Source organism: Phoca vitulina, unplaced genomic scaffold, assembly GCF_004348235.1.
Source record: "Phoca vitulina isolate PV1807 unplaced genomic scaffold, GSC_HSeal_1.0 scaffold24, whole genome shotgun sequence".
Taxonomy (NCBI): Eukaryota; Metazoa; Chordata; class Mammalia; order Carnivora; family Phocidae; genus Phoca; species Phoca vitulina.
Window position 1 is genome coordinate 11664988 of NW_022589727.1, and position 19651 is coordinate 11684638.

General features: G+C 39.4%; 1 protein-coding gene across 1 annotated transcript in view; it reads right to left on the reverse strand.

Annotated features, from left to right (window-relative positions):
- DSG2 (desmoglein 2) overlaps positions 1-19651 on the reverse strand; it is a 47823-nt gene that overhangs the window by 17352 nt on the left and 10820 nt on the right. Inside the window, exons 2-8 of the mRNA XM_032421400.1 lie at positions 10384-10419; positions 8649-8783; positions 4535-4696; positions 4256-4400; positions 3074-3240; positions 998-1135; positions 696-881 (exon numbers count right to left, since the gene is read on the reverse strand). Of these exons, the coding sequence (XP_032277291.1) occupies positions 696-881; positions 998-1135; positions 3074-3240; positions 4256-4400; positions 4535-4696; positions 8649-8783; positions 10384-10419 (969 nt within the window). The remainder of the gene's footprint in view (positions 1-695; positions 882-997; positions 1136-3073; positions 3241-4255; positions 4401-4534; positions 4697-8648; positions 8784-10383; positions 10420-19651) is intronic.

Sequence of the window (19651 nt, forward strand, 5' to 3'; positions counted from 1 at the left end):
TTCTGTGGGGGTAATAAATTTCAAATGTATAAGACCCATATGCTTAATAAGATTATTTTTCTTTCACTGATTCAATTAAGCACAAGAAGTTAGACCACTGTGTTTCAAAATGTGACCCTCATACTACTTACATTAGAATCACAAGTGGATTTCTGTTATAAAGGCATGTTCCTGAGCTCCACCCCATAGACTTGATCGGGGGCCCAGGAATATGCATTTGGGGCATATAACTTTACAAGGTGACTCTTAGGCATAGTTAAGTATGAAGACAAATGGATTCAAACTTTGTCAAGTTATTACAGCTTTTGTTTTTAGATGCTATTAGTGAGGTCTGGCTTTATGTTAAGTTGATCAAATAAGAGATAATAAATTGGGGATAATTAGTAGAGGCAAGAGGTCATGATGTAAGGATGCCCTAGTCAGACACAGGTTGCAAGAAAGACAGGAAGTGTGCTGAGCAATAATGATGCTGGTATCATGTTGTCAGATTAGGATTCGAGTTCCCTGATCTGAATTTGGACTGTAGTGTGACCATTTGCTAACTACAGAACTGGGGCAAATAGCGAGGTCTCCAATCTCAATTGTGGTGTCGGTTGAGTATATAAAGCACTCTTAAGTGTTTGAGGCTTAAAATACAATCATTTCTTTCTCTGCACCAACTTTTCCCATTCCAATTTTGAACACTAAGTGCTTACCTTAATAAGGGTCACGATTCCTTCATTTGTTTGAGTATCAGTTTCTATGTGGAAATAACCCATTTCATTTCCCGATACAAATGTAAAATTTGCTAACCAATTATCAGAGCCTATTTCATCTGCATCGAACACTTTTATGCGCACAACTTCTACATTGGCTTGATTTTCTTCAACTACCCATTCAGTCTGCAAAACATGAACATAGGGTTTTTATTTTAATGTAGCACAAACTAAGTGATATATTTTTAGGTAGGACTAAAATATGAGAAAGAAGATACATCTGTTATAAAAATAATAGTTACCATTCCATTTTTGACTACAGGTATATTGTCATTGACATCCAAAATACGAATCTGAACTTGAGCTTGTTTTACTGGTTTATCTGTAATTTGTCCATTGCCGTCTCTTGCTTCTACCGTCAAAGTATAGCTGCTGTGTTCCTGCAAGGCAATGAAAAATATCCATCTGGGGTGAAAATTGATCACTCCCAAATCTGTCTTTCTAGTTCCTTTCATCATCAAGAGAATGAACCACAGCCTATTTTATTCATAAATATGTTTTACGATCTGTTATTCATGTGAAGATGCTGTTTATTTGCCGTCAGAGCATTTCTAGAAGCCAGAAAAAGCCTAGAGAATTTGTTGGTGGTCAAATTCTTAAATATGTCATTGGTGACATTATCAGGAAATGAGTCCCTCCTTAAAATAGTCTGTGCACAAAGAAGTGCCATTCAAAATGTAGTTTGCTCTACAGGGAAGTGATGCGGGGGGGTGGGGTGACTATAGGAATTGGTTCTCTCTTCATTTTTAGCTAAGAATTAAGCAAGGAAAACCTAGTCCCCAAGAAAACTTGGCTGCTGAGGAAAAAATGTGGTTGACTTTGTCCAAACATTTTGAGAGAGATGATTCTTAGAGAACCTGTCCTGGAGAATGATGTCTCACATGCTATTCCGAAGTGAGCCCTTCTCTTCCACACGGTCCCCTTATGGGGGCTCCATTTGGTAATGCTGGAGTGTAAGAAAAAGCAGGGGCAGCCAGTGCCAATGCATGGGGGTCCTGTGTGGGACGGAACAGCTCAGTGCGAGTCAGCACAACTAAGGCCCTGGAGCCAGTTGCTTGGATTCCATTCTGTCTTTGTCACTTGCTGTGCTGGATATACCCTTAATCCTTTTGACCCTTGGCTTCCTTCTGTGTAAAACGGGGATAATAACTGGATTTGCATCACAGAGTTTTTAGCTGGATTAAATGGGTTAATCTATGTAAAAGGCTTCGAATAGCACTTGGCACATGGTTGATACCCAATAAGTGACAGACATCGGTATTGGCTACACTTGCCCTACTTCACAGACAGCAGCTTGTCACAAATCAGGATAGTTAAAAATAATACTTTTCCATTGTAATTTTATGTGGAAAGGTACAGAGTAGAATTTTAGGGAGTAATAACATTCTTTAGTTTTACAGAGATCCTGTTAGCGATGTTGGGCACAATCTTCTCCCTCTCTGGGCAAAATGAAATCATTTTCCCAAGTAATACAAAATATAATGACTGCACCTGGATGATGACTTATGTTTGATGACAATACAGTGTTCTTAGGATCATCCACATTTTCCTCGTGCACACTGTTAAAACCTTCTATTTCCTGTTTTCATCTAAAACTTTCCCTTTGAGTTAGAAATAAAAAAGTGAAATGTTTGAGAATAGCTTGCTCAGGAATCCCACTGAAATTTTCCTCCAATTTGGGATTTACAACGATTCTTTCCTTTACGAATATTTCTATTATCCTGAGTAGGACTCTTACGTCAGTCTCTGTTCCTCCCTCTATGTCTGTATTAGTGGTAGAGGAGACTCCTGATGTTTCATTACAGAAGGACAAATTATGGAACGTTGCTTTAGGATGCTCTAGCAAACAGAATCCTGACTGGAAAGGCCCTAGAACAGAGCTGTCCTCATGTTAAGTTTTCTAAGAGTCAAATTTTAAAAAGTTAAAAAAAGGTGATACTACTAATTTTAAACAAATACATTTTATTTAACCCATGGTATCTTGACTATTATTGTGTCAACATGCAATCAATAGAATATTACTAAGGTGATACGTTACATTTTTTAATTCATGCTAAGTTTTTCCAAGCTGGTGACTTTTTTACATTTATAGCACATCTCAATTTGGACAAATCACACTTCAAGTGCTCAATGGCCACATATGGCTAATGGCTACCATACTGGACTGCACATCACTAGAAGAGGGTATTTCTAGGAGTTATCCTATAAATGAAGAATAGCTAAGAAAGTAAGAAAATTTAAAAAGAAATAAAGAGAAAGGAAAACCTGAAAAGATAAAGAAGAGTTTAAAAGATGAGCAACATAAAATACTAATTTACCTCTCTGTCCAAGGTGAAACTGGTTGTATAAATCTCCCCTGTGTCTTTATTTAGGTGGAACACTGGAGGATAAGCAGGCTCCTGAGATACGATTCTATAGGAAATTTTAGAATTCAAGGTATTGGGCTCATCTGCATCTGTTGCGCTGATTTTCATCACAAGGGTATCTGGCATTAGAAACAAAGGTGTCCAAGGTGAAGCTCAACTTTAAGCACAAGTTATGTGCGTTATTATTCTCTTATAATTTCAGCCTGTTCACAAAAGCATTTCAAGTGCTTATCAAAATCACAGTTTACACCAAGATGAAAACCTTTAATTGGATGAGAAAGTAAGTGTGAATGGGGTGCAGAAATAGGAAAGATAAGAAGAGGGCAAGGCTGCAAATTTATTTATAATAGTTCTAATAATCAATACAAAGAAAGAAGGATGAACAGGTACAAATACATGGTTAGTAAAATACAAACAATTCAGGAGAAGCATAGCAGTTCTTTATATTATGATCAAAGAGAAATCTCTCCTGCAAGTCTTCACATGGACCACTGCATTGGACCATGTTGTCAATAAACCCGACAATAGGAATAATGTAAGTCAAAGGTCAGCGAACTACGGCCAGTGGGCCAAAGCCAAAGCCAGCCATCTGTTTCTGTAAATAACATTTTATGGGAACACAGCCACACCCATTTGTTCACAGGTTGTCAATGGCTACTTTCCAGCTACAAGGCGTCATAGTTGTTACAGAGACCTAACCCATCCCATTGATCTGCCATGTCTGTTCTTTTTTTTTTAAAGATTTTATTTATTTATTTGACAGAGAGAGACACAGAGAGAGCAGGAACACACGCAGGTAGAGTGGGAGAGGGAGAAGCAGGCTTCCTGCTGAGCAGGGAGCCCGATGCAAGGCTCAATCCCAGGACCCTGGGATCATGACCTGAGCCAAAGGTTTAACGACTGAGCCACCCAGGTGTCCCTGCCATGTCTGTTCTGAGGGTAAAAAAAAGATGTCATGTAAAGCCTTCAGAATTTATCACAGAAAAAGCAGTTCCAAACCTAGAGGGATAGGTTTATTACCATTTGTCCTGTGGTAGTACTTAGCCTCCATCAAGATATAGGATTTAGCGTTCAGTTACATAATGGGGTTAATATGACTGGTGGTACTCATTCATAAAATTAACAAACTCTGACCTGCGGCACTCAGCTCTTCAATAGACCCAGCAAAGACGTCCTGTGTGAACACTGGCTCATTGTCATTGATATCAAGAACTTTAATGCGGAGTTCTAATGGTTTCTCCAGGTTGTTTCCTCTTTCATCCAGAGCATAACCAACTAGCTGAAATCATGACATAAATAATAGAAGAGATTAAATGTAAGCTAAAGTAATTAAATTACCACAATATAAAAACAAATCATAACTATTACCAAAGAAAAACTGCAAACTAATTAATGTAAAACTGTTCTCCTTACCAGAAAACTCGGCGTTTCTTCTCGATCAAGAATCCTGGTGACGTTCAATTCTCCCGTGTTTTCATTAAAGACAAACACACCAAACGGTGACTCTGTGATCCCTTTTCCAGTGTATTTGTATGTAATTTTTATTCCTCTTTCTATTGCAATATCAGAATGTATCTAACATAAAAATAACAGAAGAACGCCCCAAGTTAAACTCTGTAACTTACATGCACATATTTTTAATGGAAAATTTCCTTCTGAAGTTGTCATAATGTTGATAGGAGGGAGGGGGGAGGACACAAGCACTCAAGAGAAGATGTGCTGATGTCAGAGAACCTGGGTTCAAATCGTGTCTCAGCCACTCACTGGTTATGTGATACTAAGAGTTACTTAACCTCTCTGTGCCTCAGTGTTCCTATCAGTAGAGTGGAGAGACACTACTGCCTACCTCTTATGGTTGCTATGAAACTAAGATATCATTAGGGGTATATCTTGGGAGGACAGATTTCAAATTTAGCACATGAGGAGGGGCGCCTGGGTGGCTTAGTCAGTTAAGCATCAGACTCTTGATTCTGGCTCTGGACATGATCTCAGGGTCATGAGATTGAGCCCAGTGTGTCCGGCTTCATGATGGGTGTGGAATCTGCTTGAGATTCTCTCTCCCTCTCTCTCTGCCCCTCCCCCCACTCTCTCTCTCTCTCTAAAAAATAAAAAATAAATAAAATAAAGTTTATAATTAACACATGAAGAAAAAATTGCAGTGTCAAAATCACCTCTATAAATCCATTCAATCATCTGGAAAGTCTGAATAAAGCATCCTTCTATAGAAGGATTAAAAAAGTCAAGCACCTTCCCTGCTTGGAATGCCTCAGGAAATTCATGCATCTAACCCATTTCTAATGTCTTTGGTAGTCGTCTTTTTTTTTTCTATAAATAATTTCATTCGTGTCTGTAATTCTTCATTAGTAAATGTGTCTCTGTGGTCCCCTATTGGTTCCTTAATATTCTTCTTCAGACATCTTAGAAGCCATGGCCACTCACCTACCTGATCACTTCTTTGTCCTGAAACCTGGGGATTAGTTACACTTCCTTCCTCAGGATTAGTTACACTTCCTTCCTATAGGTTTCCCAACATGCACTGGGGGTGGGGAACCGCTGTCGAGAATGACCAAGGAGACAGCAGATGGGGGCCTCCAACCTCCTGCTACACCACACCAGCTCTGCTCCTGGAGTGGAACGGTGAACCTGGGGCAGTCCATGATTACCTTTCACTGAGCTTCTGTCTCCATCTATTTGCCTTTCTCTTTCTCTTGTGCTTCTGTCTGTCTCTGTTTTTTGCCAAGTATATGCATATATATACAAACATGTATGTGTGTGTGTGTGTGTGTGTGTGTGTGTGTGTGTAGTATTTCTAAAGAGTTCTAGATCTTCATGTACTAATTATATATTACATCATGCTATTTAGGGTAAAAATAACCTAAATGAAACTGAGTGTGGACATAACTGTTGGTTTGTTTATATTTATGTATATACATAAGAGTATCTAAGTATACACATACTTATGAATTTCTTAAGATTTAGAGGATACTACACTGTTGACAGTATTACCTTTACAAAGAGAATTTGGAAAGTTGGGGAAATTCAACAAGATCTTTTACTTCTTATGTAAATTTTACATATGTAACAACTTTTTATGTAAATTTTACATATGTAACAACTCATGTAACATAAATGTAATATAAATGTAAAATTACTAAGAACAACTAATGCTTACTGAATCCCAAAGAATCAATGCATTTTGGAGAAACCTATTGAAAAAAATGTATGAATGACTCAAACACCTCAGACAACCAAACCAAACCAGCAAATATAATTGCTTGTATACATACTATTATGTAAAGCCATAATTAAAAATTCGAATTTTATTTTATTTTATTTTTTTTTTTTTTTAAAGATTTTATTTATTTATTTGAGACAGAGAGAATGAGAGAGAGAGAGAGCACATGAGAGGGGGGAGGGTCAGAGGGAGAAGCAGGCTCCCTGCCAAGCAGGGAGCCCGATGCGGGACTCGATCCAGGGACTCCAGGATCATGACCTGAGCCGAAGGCAGTCACTTAACCAACTGAGCCACCCAGGCGCCCAAAAATTCGAATTTTAGAAGGCTTTTATGAAAAAAATATGTTCCTAGACAGAGGAAATCATTGTCTTCTGTTCTGTAGCTGCTCTTCCTTTGAAGGAGCTCGTTTACAATTTGGAAAGATAAAGATAATACTTGGATATGAACATGTATTCATTCACACATGTCTCATGAGCCCCCACTGGATGTTGGCATTGCTTGGGGGTACAGGGCATGAGCTGTGAGCCTAAGAACTAAGCCCCTGCCCCCAGGGAGCTTACACTCTACTAAGGACGCCGGACAACAAGCAAGCAATGTATGGCATGTCATGTAGTGGAATGCACTATACCCAGGCTGAAATGGGGGGGAAAGGGATAGAGAGAGATGGGGTGAGGCAGAAAAGGGAACTCTTTTAGGGGATGACACTTGGGCAAAGGCTTGATGCTGTGAGATACTGCAAGTATCTATGGGGAGGGGATTCCAGGCACAGGGAATAGCAAGGGCAAAGGGTGAGGAGCTGGGAAGAATTTGTGTTGGTTTAGGGATGTAGGAGAGTGAGAGACGGCGGCGGGTTGGGTTGTTAGGAGCTGAAGTTAGAGAGGGGGTCTTGTATTAGAGCTCTACAGGTCAGAGTAAAGAATATTCCTTCCACTGCAGCAGGAAGGTTGAACATTGGGGGTGAACACTGAAAGCCCTTCATAAGGGGGTGAACATGCTTTGATTTGTCTTTTTAAAAGATCACTCTGGCTGCTTTCTGGGGAATGGACTGTGGCAGGGTGGGGGATGGCAAGAGCAAAGCAGGCAGACAAGGTCAGGGGCTCTTTTGCTAGCTCAGGTCAGAGATGACACTGACTTGGACGATGGGGGTGGCAGTGGAGAGAAGTGAGCAGATCTGGAATATATTCTGGAGGTAGAACTAATAGTGTCTGCTACATTTTTGAAAAACTGGGTAGAATTATAGTGTCATTGACTGAAATGGGTAGAAATGATGGAGGACAGCTTCAGGGGACAAATTAAGGGCTCAGGTGTGCACATGCTAAGTCCGAGATACATACTAGCAGGATTACCATCTAATTTATCAAAAATAGGACACTTTGAGAGTGAAAGGGGGTTATCAATCATTAGGTCAGGACAATGGGTATACACCAAGGATGTATAGTCACCCTCCCGATTAGATACCAGTTCTTTTCATTTTGAAAATTACTTTTTATGTGTAGAGTGGCAGAATATGCCGTCCCCAAATATGTCACTTTGGTGTAGTATTAATTTGAGCTGAAAGCAATTGAAAAGTAGATTCAAGAAAAGTTCTCTGCCCTTCCCCTATGTGCCTAAAAGGAGGCCATAAATTTGTAAAGGTGTCCTCCCTCCCTTCTCTACCAGGAAGGACAAAATTTAATCATCAGAGACAACTTTAGACCCTTATCAGCTTAGAGAAGGCACCAAGCATCCACATAACGAACTGTATTAACTAGCCTATCTCTATCACTGGTTCCCCATATATTGACCTTCCCACAATTTTCCATCCCTAGAGATTCAAGGACCTTTTCCTTTGTCTTGTCACGTCTCTAAAGTTTACTGTTGCTTTGCTAAGATGCTTTATAAGCCCCAATTCCAACCAAACCTTTGAATTATTCATCTCTGGGTACTCCCATGTGTTATAGGAGCAATACACACATTAATAAACTTGTTTGTTATTCTGCTAATCTGTCTTTTGTCAGTCCAATTTATAGGGCACCAGCCAGAGAACGTAGGGGGGATAGCAGGAAAAAGAATCTTTCCTCCTCTACATATAATATTCTCTTTTGAGTATTGTAGCCCTCTCAATTAAACGAAGATTCAACCAGTGTCAGATCCTTGACTCTTAGGTGAATCAAAGCCCCAAATTCTATAATACATATAGAATATTAAAAGACTCATTAAGTACATTATATTATTCTCTTTAAATTTAAAAATGAACATAAAAGTCTTCTCCCATATATATACATATATTTCCTATTTCTCTGTAGAAGGTACCTTGGCAATCGGATTCCTTTTGGACAGATCCTCTCCTTCCCGAAGAGCCACAGGGGCAGTGATCCAGGTACGCTTTTGCCGCACTAAATGAGTGTGTTTAGGAAGCAGAGTATTTTCATTTCTTGGGTTTAAAACCTACAACAATAAAATATTGTCAAAAAATTATTAAGTATCCTAAAACATTAGTATGGTATTCTGTAATTTACTAAAACTTTAAAAATAGTTATGCAAATCTTAAGGTATAAATTTCATATTTTTTAACAGGGTTCATTTTCAAAGGGGAAGTATATACACTCTAACAAACTCCACAGGCATTCAAGAAATTGTCTCTAAACCAGTAGAACAGTATAGTTTTGTTTTTATCAGTAAAAATAGATTTCCCAGAGTGAAGAGTTACAAAGGCTTATTAAAGTGTCCAGACTAAGGCCTAAGATGGAGTCGCCCATGCTAAGCCCCACATCAATACATTGGAACCTAACTAAATTTCTGTGTTTGGATCTCCCAGAAAAGGAAGGCCTAGGCCAAGCAGTCAGCCCTGCCCTGCTCAGGACCTTATCTTATCTGCCCCAGCTCCAAAGTGACTCTGCTCTAATCAATCAGCAAATACCCAGTGTATAACTTCCTATTCTTGCTGGCTTTGGTCTATAAAACCCTCTTACTTTGTATAACTCTTTTCTAGACTGGATGCTTCCCTATTCATGATCACTGAATAAAGCCAACCAGATCTTTTCAAGATTTATGATCACTGGGTTGTTCTTTTAACAGCCTAGAGTAATTGAGTGACCATAAAAATTGGCAAATTAAAAAATAATATAGTGTGTCAAAAATTCTTTCCTTACCGAAAATGCAGTTTCATTTTTCTGTGGTGGCTTATAGTTTAAAAATGAATTATTAAATGTTTTAAAACTAAATCTTAGTAACTAACCTGTGGCATCAATTTAACTGAAATCTAGTGAAACTGTCAGTTAATGAATTTATTGTTTAAAGGATGAGGTAAAGGATTAAACTGTCCATCTTTTGTTTTCAGAACCTTAAGTAGAAAAGATTTATTCTATATATTTTCAGTTGGGCTTTAATGGACAAACATTTTATGCAAGGAAAATTTCAATACAGCTGACCTAGTATATTAAGATCAGAAATGATTATTATACTAGGTTTATCATCTTACTTATTGTGTTGCTCTATATAACATGTATTTTTTTCAGAATATACTGGTTATCACTAGGTCATTGATTTTTTAAATTTTTAGTTGAAAAAATTTTTCTAGGACTTAAAAAATTAAATTATGTAACAAAAGAGCAAAATAACATTACAGTTCAGAATGTAAAATACAAAACTTTATTCTACTTTTTCTCTTACACTTCAGAGTATTCACTGTTTACTGCTTGATGATCTTGTCTTATGACCTTACAGTTGCACATGTATAAAGCTCTTTGTCCTATAAAAATGGAATTACATCATACATCTTATTCTGCCCCTTGATTTTTCACTCAGTACCTCATCATGGACATTCTTCATGTACCATAAGTTGTTTTACCATCTATCAATGCACATTTAGATTGTCACAAAATGCTGCATTGAACATCCCTGGATATATGTTCCGTGCACTTGACTGAGTGGGAATGGCTACTCTAAGGGACTGTGCATTTTTATCTGGTAAGGCATAGCCAAACTGCCTTCCATGACATTAAGCCTCTGAGTCCAAAACACAGAAATGATCCTCTTGGTTCCTTACCTCTAAATGGAGTCCATTTCCAAAGTTAAAGCAGATCTGGAAAATAAAATTATTTATTTGTTGTTTGATATAATTTATCACTCAGTTCAGTTTAAATACTTGTTGATAACTTACCACGTAAAATAGTATAGATATTTAAAAAAGGTTTAACCACCACCATTACTATCCTTCTTCGTAAAAAAATATTTAATTTTCCCCTTTGTCCCCCCCACCCCCCATGACCAGGGCCAGACAGGAATCTACATTCTTCTCGATCCACACTGCCTCCTCCCAGAAACTCAGGACACAACGAATATCTGAAAAACAAACACAAGCACCCTCCATTTCATGTTCTCAGGGACCCACACAACTTTCCTCAAGGCCGTTAGTGTGAAATATACCCTCCACTCCTGGCTCTCCTGACTCCCATCATTTCCAGGGTCACCCACATGACTGCCCATATTCAGACTTCATACTTAAATCCCACCAACTCTTTTCTTTGGTTCTTATCAAGAACTGTCACACTTTGGGCTTCATCATCACACAGAACTACATTACTGTTATGCTCACTCTAAAATCTGCACAATAGGGGAGCACCTGGATGGCTCAGTTGGTTAAGTGGCTGACCCTTGATTTTGGTTCAGGCCATGATCTCAGGGTCGTGAAATCCAGCCCCACCTCGGGCTCCATGCTCTGTGTGGAGCCTGCTTAAGATTCTCTCTCCCTCTGCCCCTTCCCCCTATGCCCTCTTTCTCTTTTTTTTTTTTTAAGATTTTTATTTATTTATTTGACAGAGAGAGACACAGTGAGAGAAGGAACACAAGCAGGGGGAGTGGGAGAGGGAGAAGCAGGCTCCCCGCCGAGCAGGGAGCCCGATGGGGGGCTCGATCCCTGGACCCTGGAACCATGACCTGAGCTGAAGGCAGACGCTTAACGACTGAGCCACCCAGGTGCCCCACCCTATGCCCTCTTTCTAAAAAAATAAATTAAAAAAATCTGCACAATAAAATCCTATCCTACCCTCTTTTGCTTCCCTTTCTTTTTTTTAAATTTAAATTCAATTAGCCAACATATAAAACATCATTAGTTTCAGATGTAGATTTCAGTAATTCAACAGTTGCATATAACACTCAGTGCTCATCACATTACGTGCCCTCCTTTTTGCCTGTCACCCAGTTACCCCATTCCCCCATGTACCTCCCCTTTAGCAAACCTCAGTTTGTTTCCTAGAGTTAAGAGTCTCTCATGGTTTGGGGTGCCTGGGTGGCTCAGTCGTTAAGCGTCTGCCTTCAGCTCAGGTCATGATCCCAGTGTCCTGGGATCAAGCCCCACATTGGGCTCCTGCTCAGCGGGAAGCCTGCTTCTCCCTCTCCCATTCCCCCTGCTTGTGTTCCCTCTCTCTCGCTGTGTCTCTCTCTGTCAAATAAATAAATAATATCTTAAAAAAAAAAAGTCTCTCATGGTTTGTCTCCCTCTCTGATTTATTCCCATTCAGTTTTCCTTCCCTTCCCCTATGATCCTCTGTGCTATTTCTTATATTCCATAGAGTGAAACCATATAACTGTCTTTCTCTGATTGACTTATTTCACTCTTGCTGCCCTTTCTTTATAGTCCAATAATCTCTTGGTTTCACTTTTCCCTTGACTTAATTTAAACCAGTTCTTTTTTTTAATTTTCTTTTAAAATTTTTTAGATTTTATTTATTTATTTGACAGAGAGAGACACACAGAGAGAGGGAACACAAGCAGGGGGAGTGGGAGAGGGAGAAGCAGGCTTCCTGTGGAGTAGGGAGCCCGATGTGGGGCTCGATCCCAGGACCCTGGGATCATGACCTGAGCCGAAGGCAGACGCTTAACGGCTGAGCCACCCAGGCACCCCCCCTTTTTTTTTTTAGATTTTATTTATTTATTTGAGAGAGAGAAATTCTAAATTTTTTAGAGTTTATTTATTTATTTGCATGAGCAGGGGGAGGAGCAGGGGAAGAGAGAGAGAGGGAGAAGCAAACTCCCCGCTCAGTGGGGAGCCCATCGCGGTGCCTGATCCCAGGAGCTGGAAATCATGACTCCAGCGGAAGTCAGATGCTTAACTGACTGAGCTACCCAGATACCCCTAAGCCAGTTCTTTCTAACATGGTAGCCACATGTGGCTATTTACACTTAAATTATTTTAAATTAATAATTCATTTGCTCACTGTTCACATGAAGCAAGTGGCTTGAAAACATCTCCAACACTGCAGACAACTCTATTAGACAACGCTAGTAGATTATTGCCAGCCATTCCAAAGATGTTGTCAGTGACTCTGGGACCCCTCAGCCTCTTGACTTTCTAATATTCCTGCCTCACTTTTCCCCCCAACCCTGTGAGCCTGTTGCTCTCTTTGACTGTGGCACTGTAGTGGCAACAATGCTAGACAGGGCCATAGAGGCTGAATGGACCCGTCACATCCATTCACTTTCTAACAGCTGCTCCCTCCACAGAGGTGGTGACTCCTTTCTAGGGTGACCATGTGTTTATTTTTGCCCAGGAGAATCTCGATGACACCTGCTGTGCAGGCTTCCCGTCTGTATAACCCATTCATTCTCAAAAGTGTGCTCATTCAGACCATAAATTATATAGTTACCTTATCTTTGTATAGTAGCCCTACCATACCATTCCACACTTCAGGAGACAACCCCAATCACACGGATCACACCTCTGAACCCACTCACTCTTAGATGACCCCACTTTTTATCTGATTGAGATTGTATCTTCAATCCTCCTCTCCTTCCCTGCCTTCTCCAAGACAGAGGTGTCTTGATTCCCTTCCAAAGTTAACCATCATCTGTATGCTTTATCTTCAACTTTCTACTTATGCCCCCACATTTACCTTCTCAAGAACCTTGTTCCTTCCACTAACTTTAAAAAAAAAAATTTTTATTGTTATGTTAATCCCCATACATTACATCATTAGTTTTAGATGTAGTGTTCCATGATTCATTGTTTGTGCACAACACCCAGTGCTCCATGCAGAACGTGCCCTCTCTAATACCCATCACCAGGCTAACCCATCCTCCCACCCCCCTCTCCTCTAGAACCCTCAGTTTGTTTCCCAGAGTCCATCGTCTCTCATGGTTCGTCTCCCCCTCCGATTTCCCCCCCTTCATTCTTCCCCTCCTGCTATCTTCTTCTTTTTTTTTTTCTTAACATATATTGCATTATTTGTTTCAGAGGTACAGATCTGAGATTCAACAGTCTTGCACAATTCACAGCGCTCACCAGAGCACATACCCTCCCCAGTGTCTATCACCCAGTCAGCCCATCCCTCCCACCCCACCCCCCACTCCAGCAACCCTCAGTTTGTTTCCTGATATTAAGAATTCCTCATATCAGTGAGGTCATATGATACATGTCTTTCTCTGATTGACTTATTTCGCTCAGCATAATACCCTCCAGTTCCATCCACGTCGTTGCAAATGGCAAGATCTCATTCCTTTTGATGGCTGCATAATATTCCATTGTATATATATACCACACCTTCTTTATCCATTCATCTGTCGATGGACATCTTGGCTCTTTCCACAGTTTGGCTATTGTGGACATTGCTGCTATAAACATCGGGGTGCATGTACCCTTTCTGATCCCTACTTTTGTATCTTTGGGGTAAATACCCAGTAGTGCAATTGCTGGATCGTATGGTAGCTCTATTTTCAACTTTTTGAGGAACCTCCATACTGTTTTCCAGAGTGGCTGCACCAGCTTGCATTCCCACCAACAGTGTAGGAGGGTTCCCCTTTCTCCGCATCCCCGCCAACATCTGTCATTTCCTGACTTGTTAATTTTAGCCATTCTGACTGGTGTGAGGTGGTATCTCGTTGAGGTTTTGATTTGGATTTCCCTGATGCCGAGCGATGTTGAGCACTTTTTCATGTGTCTGTTGGCCATTTGGATGTCTTCTTTGGAAAAATGTCTGTTCATGTCTTCTGCCCATTTCTTGGTTGGATTCTTTGTTCTTTGGGTGTTGAGTTTGGTAAGTTCTTTATAGATTTTGGATACTAGCCCTTTATCTGATATGTCATTTGCACATATCTTCTCCCATTCTGTCGGCTGTCTTTTGGTTTTGTTGGCTGTTTCTTTTGCTGTGCAAAAGCTTTTTATCTTGATGAAGTCCCAATAGTTCATTTTTGCCCTTGCTTCCCTTGCCTTTGGCGATGTTTCTAGGAAGAAGTTGCTGCGGCTGAGGTCAAAGAGGTTGCTGCCTGTGTTCTCCTTTAGGATTTGGATGGACTCCTGTCTCACATTTAGGTCTTTCAACCATTTGGAGTCTATTTTTGTGTGTGGTGTAAGGAAATGGTCCAGTTTCATTCTTCTGCATGTGGCTATCCAGTTTTCCCAACACCATTTGTTGAAGAGACTGTCTTTTTTCCATTAGACATTCTTTCCTGCTTTGTCAAAGATGAGTTGACCATAGAGTTGAGGGTCCATTTCTGGGCTCTCTATTCTGTTCCATTGATCTACGTGTCTGTTTTTGTGCCAGTACCATACTGTCTTGATGATGACAGTTTTGTAATATAGCTGGAAGTCCGGAATTGTGATGCCACCAGCTTTGCTTTTCTTTTTCAACATTCCTCTGGCTATGCGGGGTCTTTTCTGGTTCCATACAAATTTTAGGATTCTTTGTTCCATTTCTTTGAAGAAAGTGGATGGTATTTTGATGGGGATTGCATTGAATGTGTAGATTGCTCTAGGTAGCATTGACATCTTCACAATATTTGTTCTTCCAATCCATGAGCATGGAACGTTTTTCCATTTCTTTGTGTCTTTCTCAATTTCTTTCATGAGTATTTTATAGTTTTCTGAGTACAGATCCTTTGCCTCTTTGGTTAGATTTATTCCTAGGTATCTTATGGTTTTGGGTGCAATTGTAAATGGGATCAACTCCTTAATTTCTCTTTCTTCTGTCTTGTTGTTGGTGTATAGGAATGCCACTGACTTCTGTGCATTGATTTTATATCCTGCCACTTTACTGAATTCCTGTATGAGTTCTAGCAGTTTTGGGGTGGAGTCTTTGGGGTTTTCCACATAAAGTATCATATCATCTGCAAAGAGTGAGAGTTTGACTTCTTCTTTGCCGATTTGGATGCCTTTGATTTCTTTTTGTTGTCTGATTGCTGCTTCCACTAACTTTTTATCTTTACTCACCACTGGCTAATTAAACATGTTTATTTCCTTTCCATTGGCTAACCAAATATATTAAGATCTTCCCTACCTTAAAAACAAACAAACCTTCCCCATTTCTGCGAACATTTAATCCGCACGTATTCTTTTTTTTTACTATGACTCCAGACTGAAATTGTCTATATTTATTGCCTTCACTTTCCCACCTTTTATTTGTGTATTAATTTATTATAATCTGCCTTAAATTTGGATTTTCTGTCTTGTTTGCCTTTTCTCACCTACAATCCCTATGAAGGTTCTATGAAGCCCTCGCTGATAAGTCATGGAAAATAAGGCTTTCTCTAAAATGTCTAAGTCTCTTTCACCTATCCACTTCTCTTTGAAGGCTTCTTGCAGGGTGTGTTCTACATGTGGATCCTTCACCTTTCTCTTTCCTCTACCTTGTTCATATTCTTATCTCTACCCCTGCAAAGAGAAACTCAAGGATAGTGGATGTTCAGTCTCTAGTTTGAGCCTCTATGGGGCAGACAAATGACCATGGCTCATTTTCTATTGTATGGCCAGATACATTATTTCTTCTGCACCTCATCCTCTTTATTATTGGCTAAAAATGCCAGAGGTATCTTTAGCCAAAGTTGTGCTCCCCAAATTCATGTATTTTCAAAGATGGCATGGTATGAAAAACAAGTGAAAGCAATGATGAATAGATTACTTCTCCCTGCATGTCTCTCTGGTGGGAATTTTTGAAAGGAAAGAGTAGTGACTGGATCCAACATTCCTCACTGTTACATCATCAGGAAACACTCTTAAAATGTAATATATTTCTTGCCTACCCATTTCTTTAGTTTGTACTGGCCATATTGAGGAATTGGCTAGATCAAATATTTACCACATTTATTCTTCCCTAAAATCTTACTTGGCCTAGCAAAAAAGGTATAATAATTACATGGTATTTTATTAAATGTTATCATCCTGACTAAATATCATGTTTCCTTAGTACATAAATAAAAGGGGGCAGTTTATAGTTCCCTATTCAAATGCAAATTCTTTATCAGAGTATCTCCATTGATTTTTTTCCCCCCTGGAATATCCTTTCTAGATGTTATTTGTTAAGAAACACAGACAATCATATGGTTACAAACAGTGCTTCCTAAACTTGAATGTGCATTTTGCTCACTGGGGATCTTGTTTAAAAATAAAGATTTCAATTCAGTAGGTGTGCAGTTTAGCCTTCCACTCTGCTTTTCTAACCAGCTCTTAGGGGATGCTGACATTGCCAGTTCTTGAGTAGCAAGGTTGTAGAATATGATGGAATATCAGTTGTTCGCCTATGGTTAAAGACAATGAAGTTCACCTTATTCATTACAGTCTCAGTTCTTAACACATGAAACTTTGTCATTCTTAATTACTAATATCTTGAATGCAGAGAATCTTATATTTCATGCATTTAACATTAACAAATTTTAACTGCAAATATATAAAGCAAAGTAGAGTGAATGAACATCCACTAAACAACACCTAGTTTCAATCATCTAGCACCCACTTTCTTTAAAAATAGATTTTTTTGTTTTAAATTTATTTATTTGAGAGAAGGAGAGAGAGAGAGCATGAGAGGGGGGAGGGTCAGAGGGAGAAGCAGGCTTCCCACCAAACTAGGAGTCTGATGCGGGACTCGATCCTGGGACTCCAAGATCATGACCTGAGCCGAAGGCAGTTGGTTAACCAACTGAGCCACCCAGGAGCCCCTCATCTTAAAATTTCTGCAATTTGAATTCATTCATGCCTTCAATTTCCTGAGCTCCTACAATATGCTACTAGAATGTTCTTATCCTCTTGGATTCTTACTTGATGGAGAGATAGACAAAAATAGGTTGGGATAGCTGTAAAGAAAACTAAAGCAGGGACAGGGTGGTGGAGAGTGATGAGGACTGTGAGGAGGCTCTCAGAAGAGGTTTTATCTTCACAGAGACTGGACAGAATGGGGGAACAAGTCAGGCAGACTTTCCTGCGAAGGGAAGAGCCAGGCATGAGGTGGGAATGGTACCGGTGATCCAGGCTGGTGCTGTAAGGGGGGGGTGGGGAAGTGAGTCAGTGGAGATGATGTCAGGGCTTTTGGGGTGCTGGTAACCTTGTTTCTTGATCCGGTTGCTGGTCACACGCTGTGTTCAGTTTGTGAAAACTCAGTAATACAGTACACTTGTGATATCTACACTTTTCCACGTGTTACACTAAAAAGTTACAGAAATTGATGTGCATCTTAAAGCCAAGCACATGACAATTTTCTGTCATCAAGTTCCTGTGGAGGGCAGAGAGGTTGTCAAACCAGGGTGAGCTGCTACTTGCACTTAGTGGGTAGAGAGCAAAGATGTAGCTCAACATCCTATAATGCACAGGACAGTTCTCCCAACAAAGCATTGTCTGGCTCCAAATGACAAAGTGCTGAGGTTCAGAAACCCTGATTTCGAACTTGCATCTCTGATTGGAAGTTACCATAATAACTAGAGTCAAGAAAGTCATACAAATTGCAGAGGACCGTGGATTTATGTAAACTTCCAAATGGGTAGCATATTGCAGACAATGTAAGTGGAATAACTGACATTTTCTGACTTCTGTCCTCCATCCCCACTCCTTCCCACTTCCCTTTGAACATTTCCAGCTCTGTAAGTTTGAGTGATGGCCTGTAGGGATGTTGTAAAAGGGTTTCAAACATTGGAAGAATGTCTGGACATGATGACCATTATGGTTTCACCCGAGTATGAAATCTATAGCTTTTTTTCTCACAGGACTTGGTGACAGAAGTCATGTGCAACATGCCTTTAAGACTGAAGAGGAAAAATAAACTTCTAGTCTCTCTAACCAAAGAAGTAATGTTTTTAGATGAAACAGACAAATCTTTCAATCCAATTTACTGAAGTTAAAAACAAGTTTTTGTTTTTACCATTGGATCCTATGCATCTTGTCAAAACTGGCCTTCCCAGTAACTGGCAAGAAAATAATTTTTCTTTTGGCAGAGGCATTAGGGAAAGTCATCACTGCAAAAATACTATCAATCAATGTACTGTTTGTTCTCAAGGTTGGCACTTTTAGAAAAAAGACTTCCTGTTCTGAAGTCACCTTGATGATTTAATAAGCAGAATCCAGGAGGCCTTATGAGTCACCCAATGACAGCTTCTCCTGATTCTGAATTTGAATTTTAGGTAGTTAAACTACATACTTTAAGTCTGAATGCAATAAATTACATGATTTGTCATAATCGTTTACCTGCTTTTCCAATGTTTGGGCTAATCTTAACGTAACAAATAGGATGCAGAGTAAGTCATATTGAAGCTAGCTTTAAAGAGGAAGATATTTTCATTGGCAACATTTATTGTCTCAAAAAATTTTAAAATATGGATTTGGCAATGTGTGCTATCCTTGAGTTGTTAGGTCACATGGTGAATTCTTATTTCAAGTTGAGTTTTGTGTAATCATAGACAGCTCCTATTTCTTCCTTGATATAGACAAAGAAACTGAAGGTCCAGGAAAGTCAATGTTATTTTATTTAGTGTACATTTTTTGGCCTTTAAAACATTTTTTTTTTTTTTTTAAGATCAAGACCTGAGCTGAGATCAGAGTTGGATGCTTAACTGACTGAGCCACCCAGGCGCTTTAAAAAAATCAAGAGTTGCTAACAAGTGATTAAATGTAAGCTTTTAAAATATTTAATCTTTTCTCTTCCTGACTATTTTCTAATAGGGATGTTAGCAGTGCTTCTCAAGCTTGAGTGGCATCAGAATCACCTTGTTAAAACATGGACTGCTGAGCTCCACCAGTTTCCGATTATCGATTATCGATTATCAGGGGGCGTAAGAATTTGTATTCTAACAAGTTTCCTGGTGATGCTGATGCTGCTGGTCTGGGATCACACTTGAAAACCACTGTATAAAAGCAGAGTAGCAAAGGAAAAGGAAGAGAGCCTGGATAATTCATACACTGGATAATAAATCCTCAACTACAAAGATGTGTGAAACAACAGATTCTAAATTAGGAAATTCAGTAACTGAGTGATTTCTATCCCAAGAAGATTTTTCACTTCAGAAGTAATAATATAATAGGATTACTTGAAATAGGGTTTTCCACCGCTTTAAACCTTTTC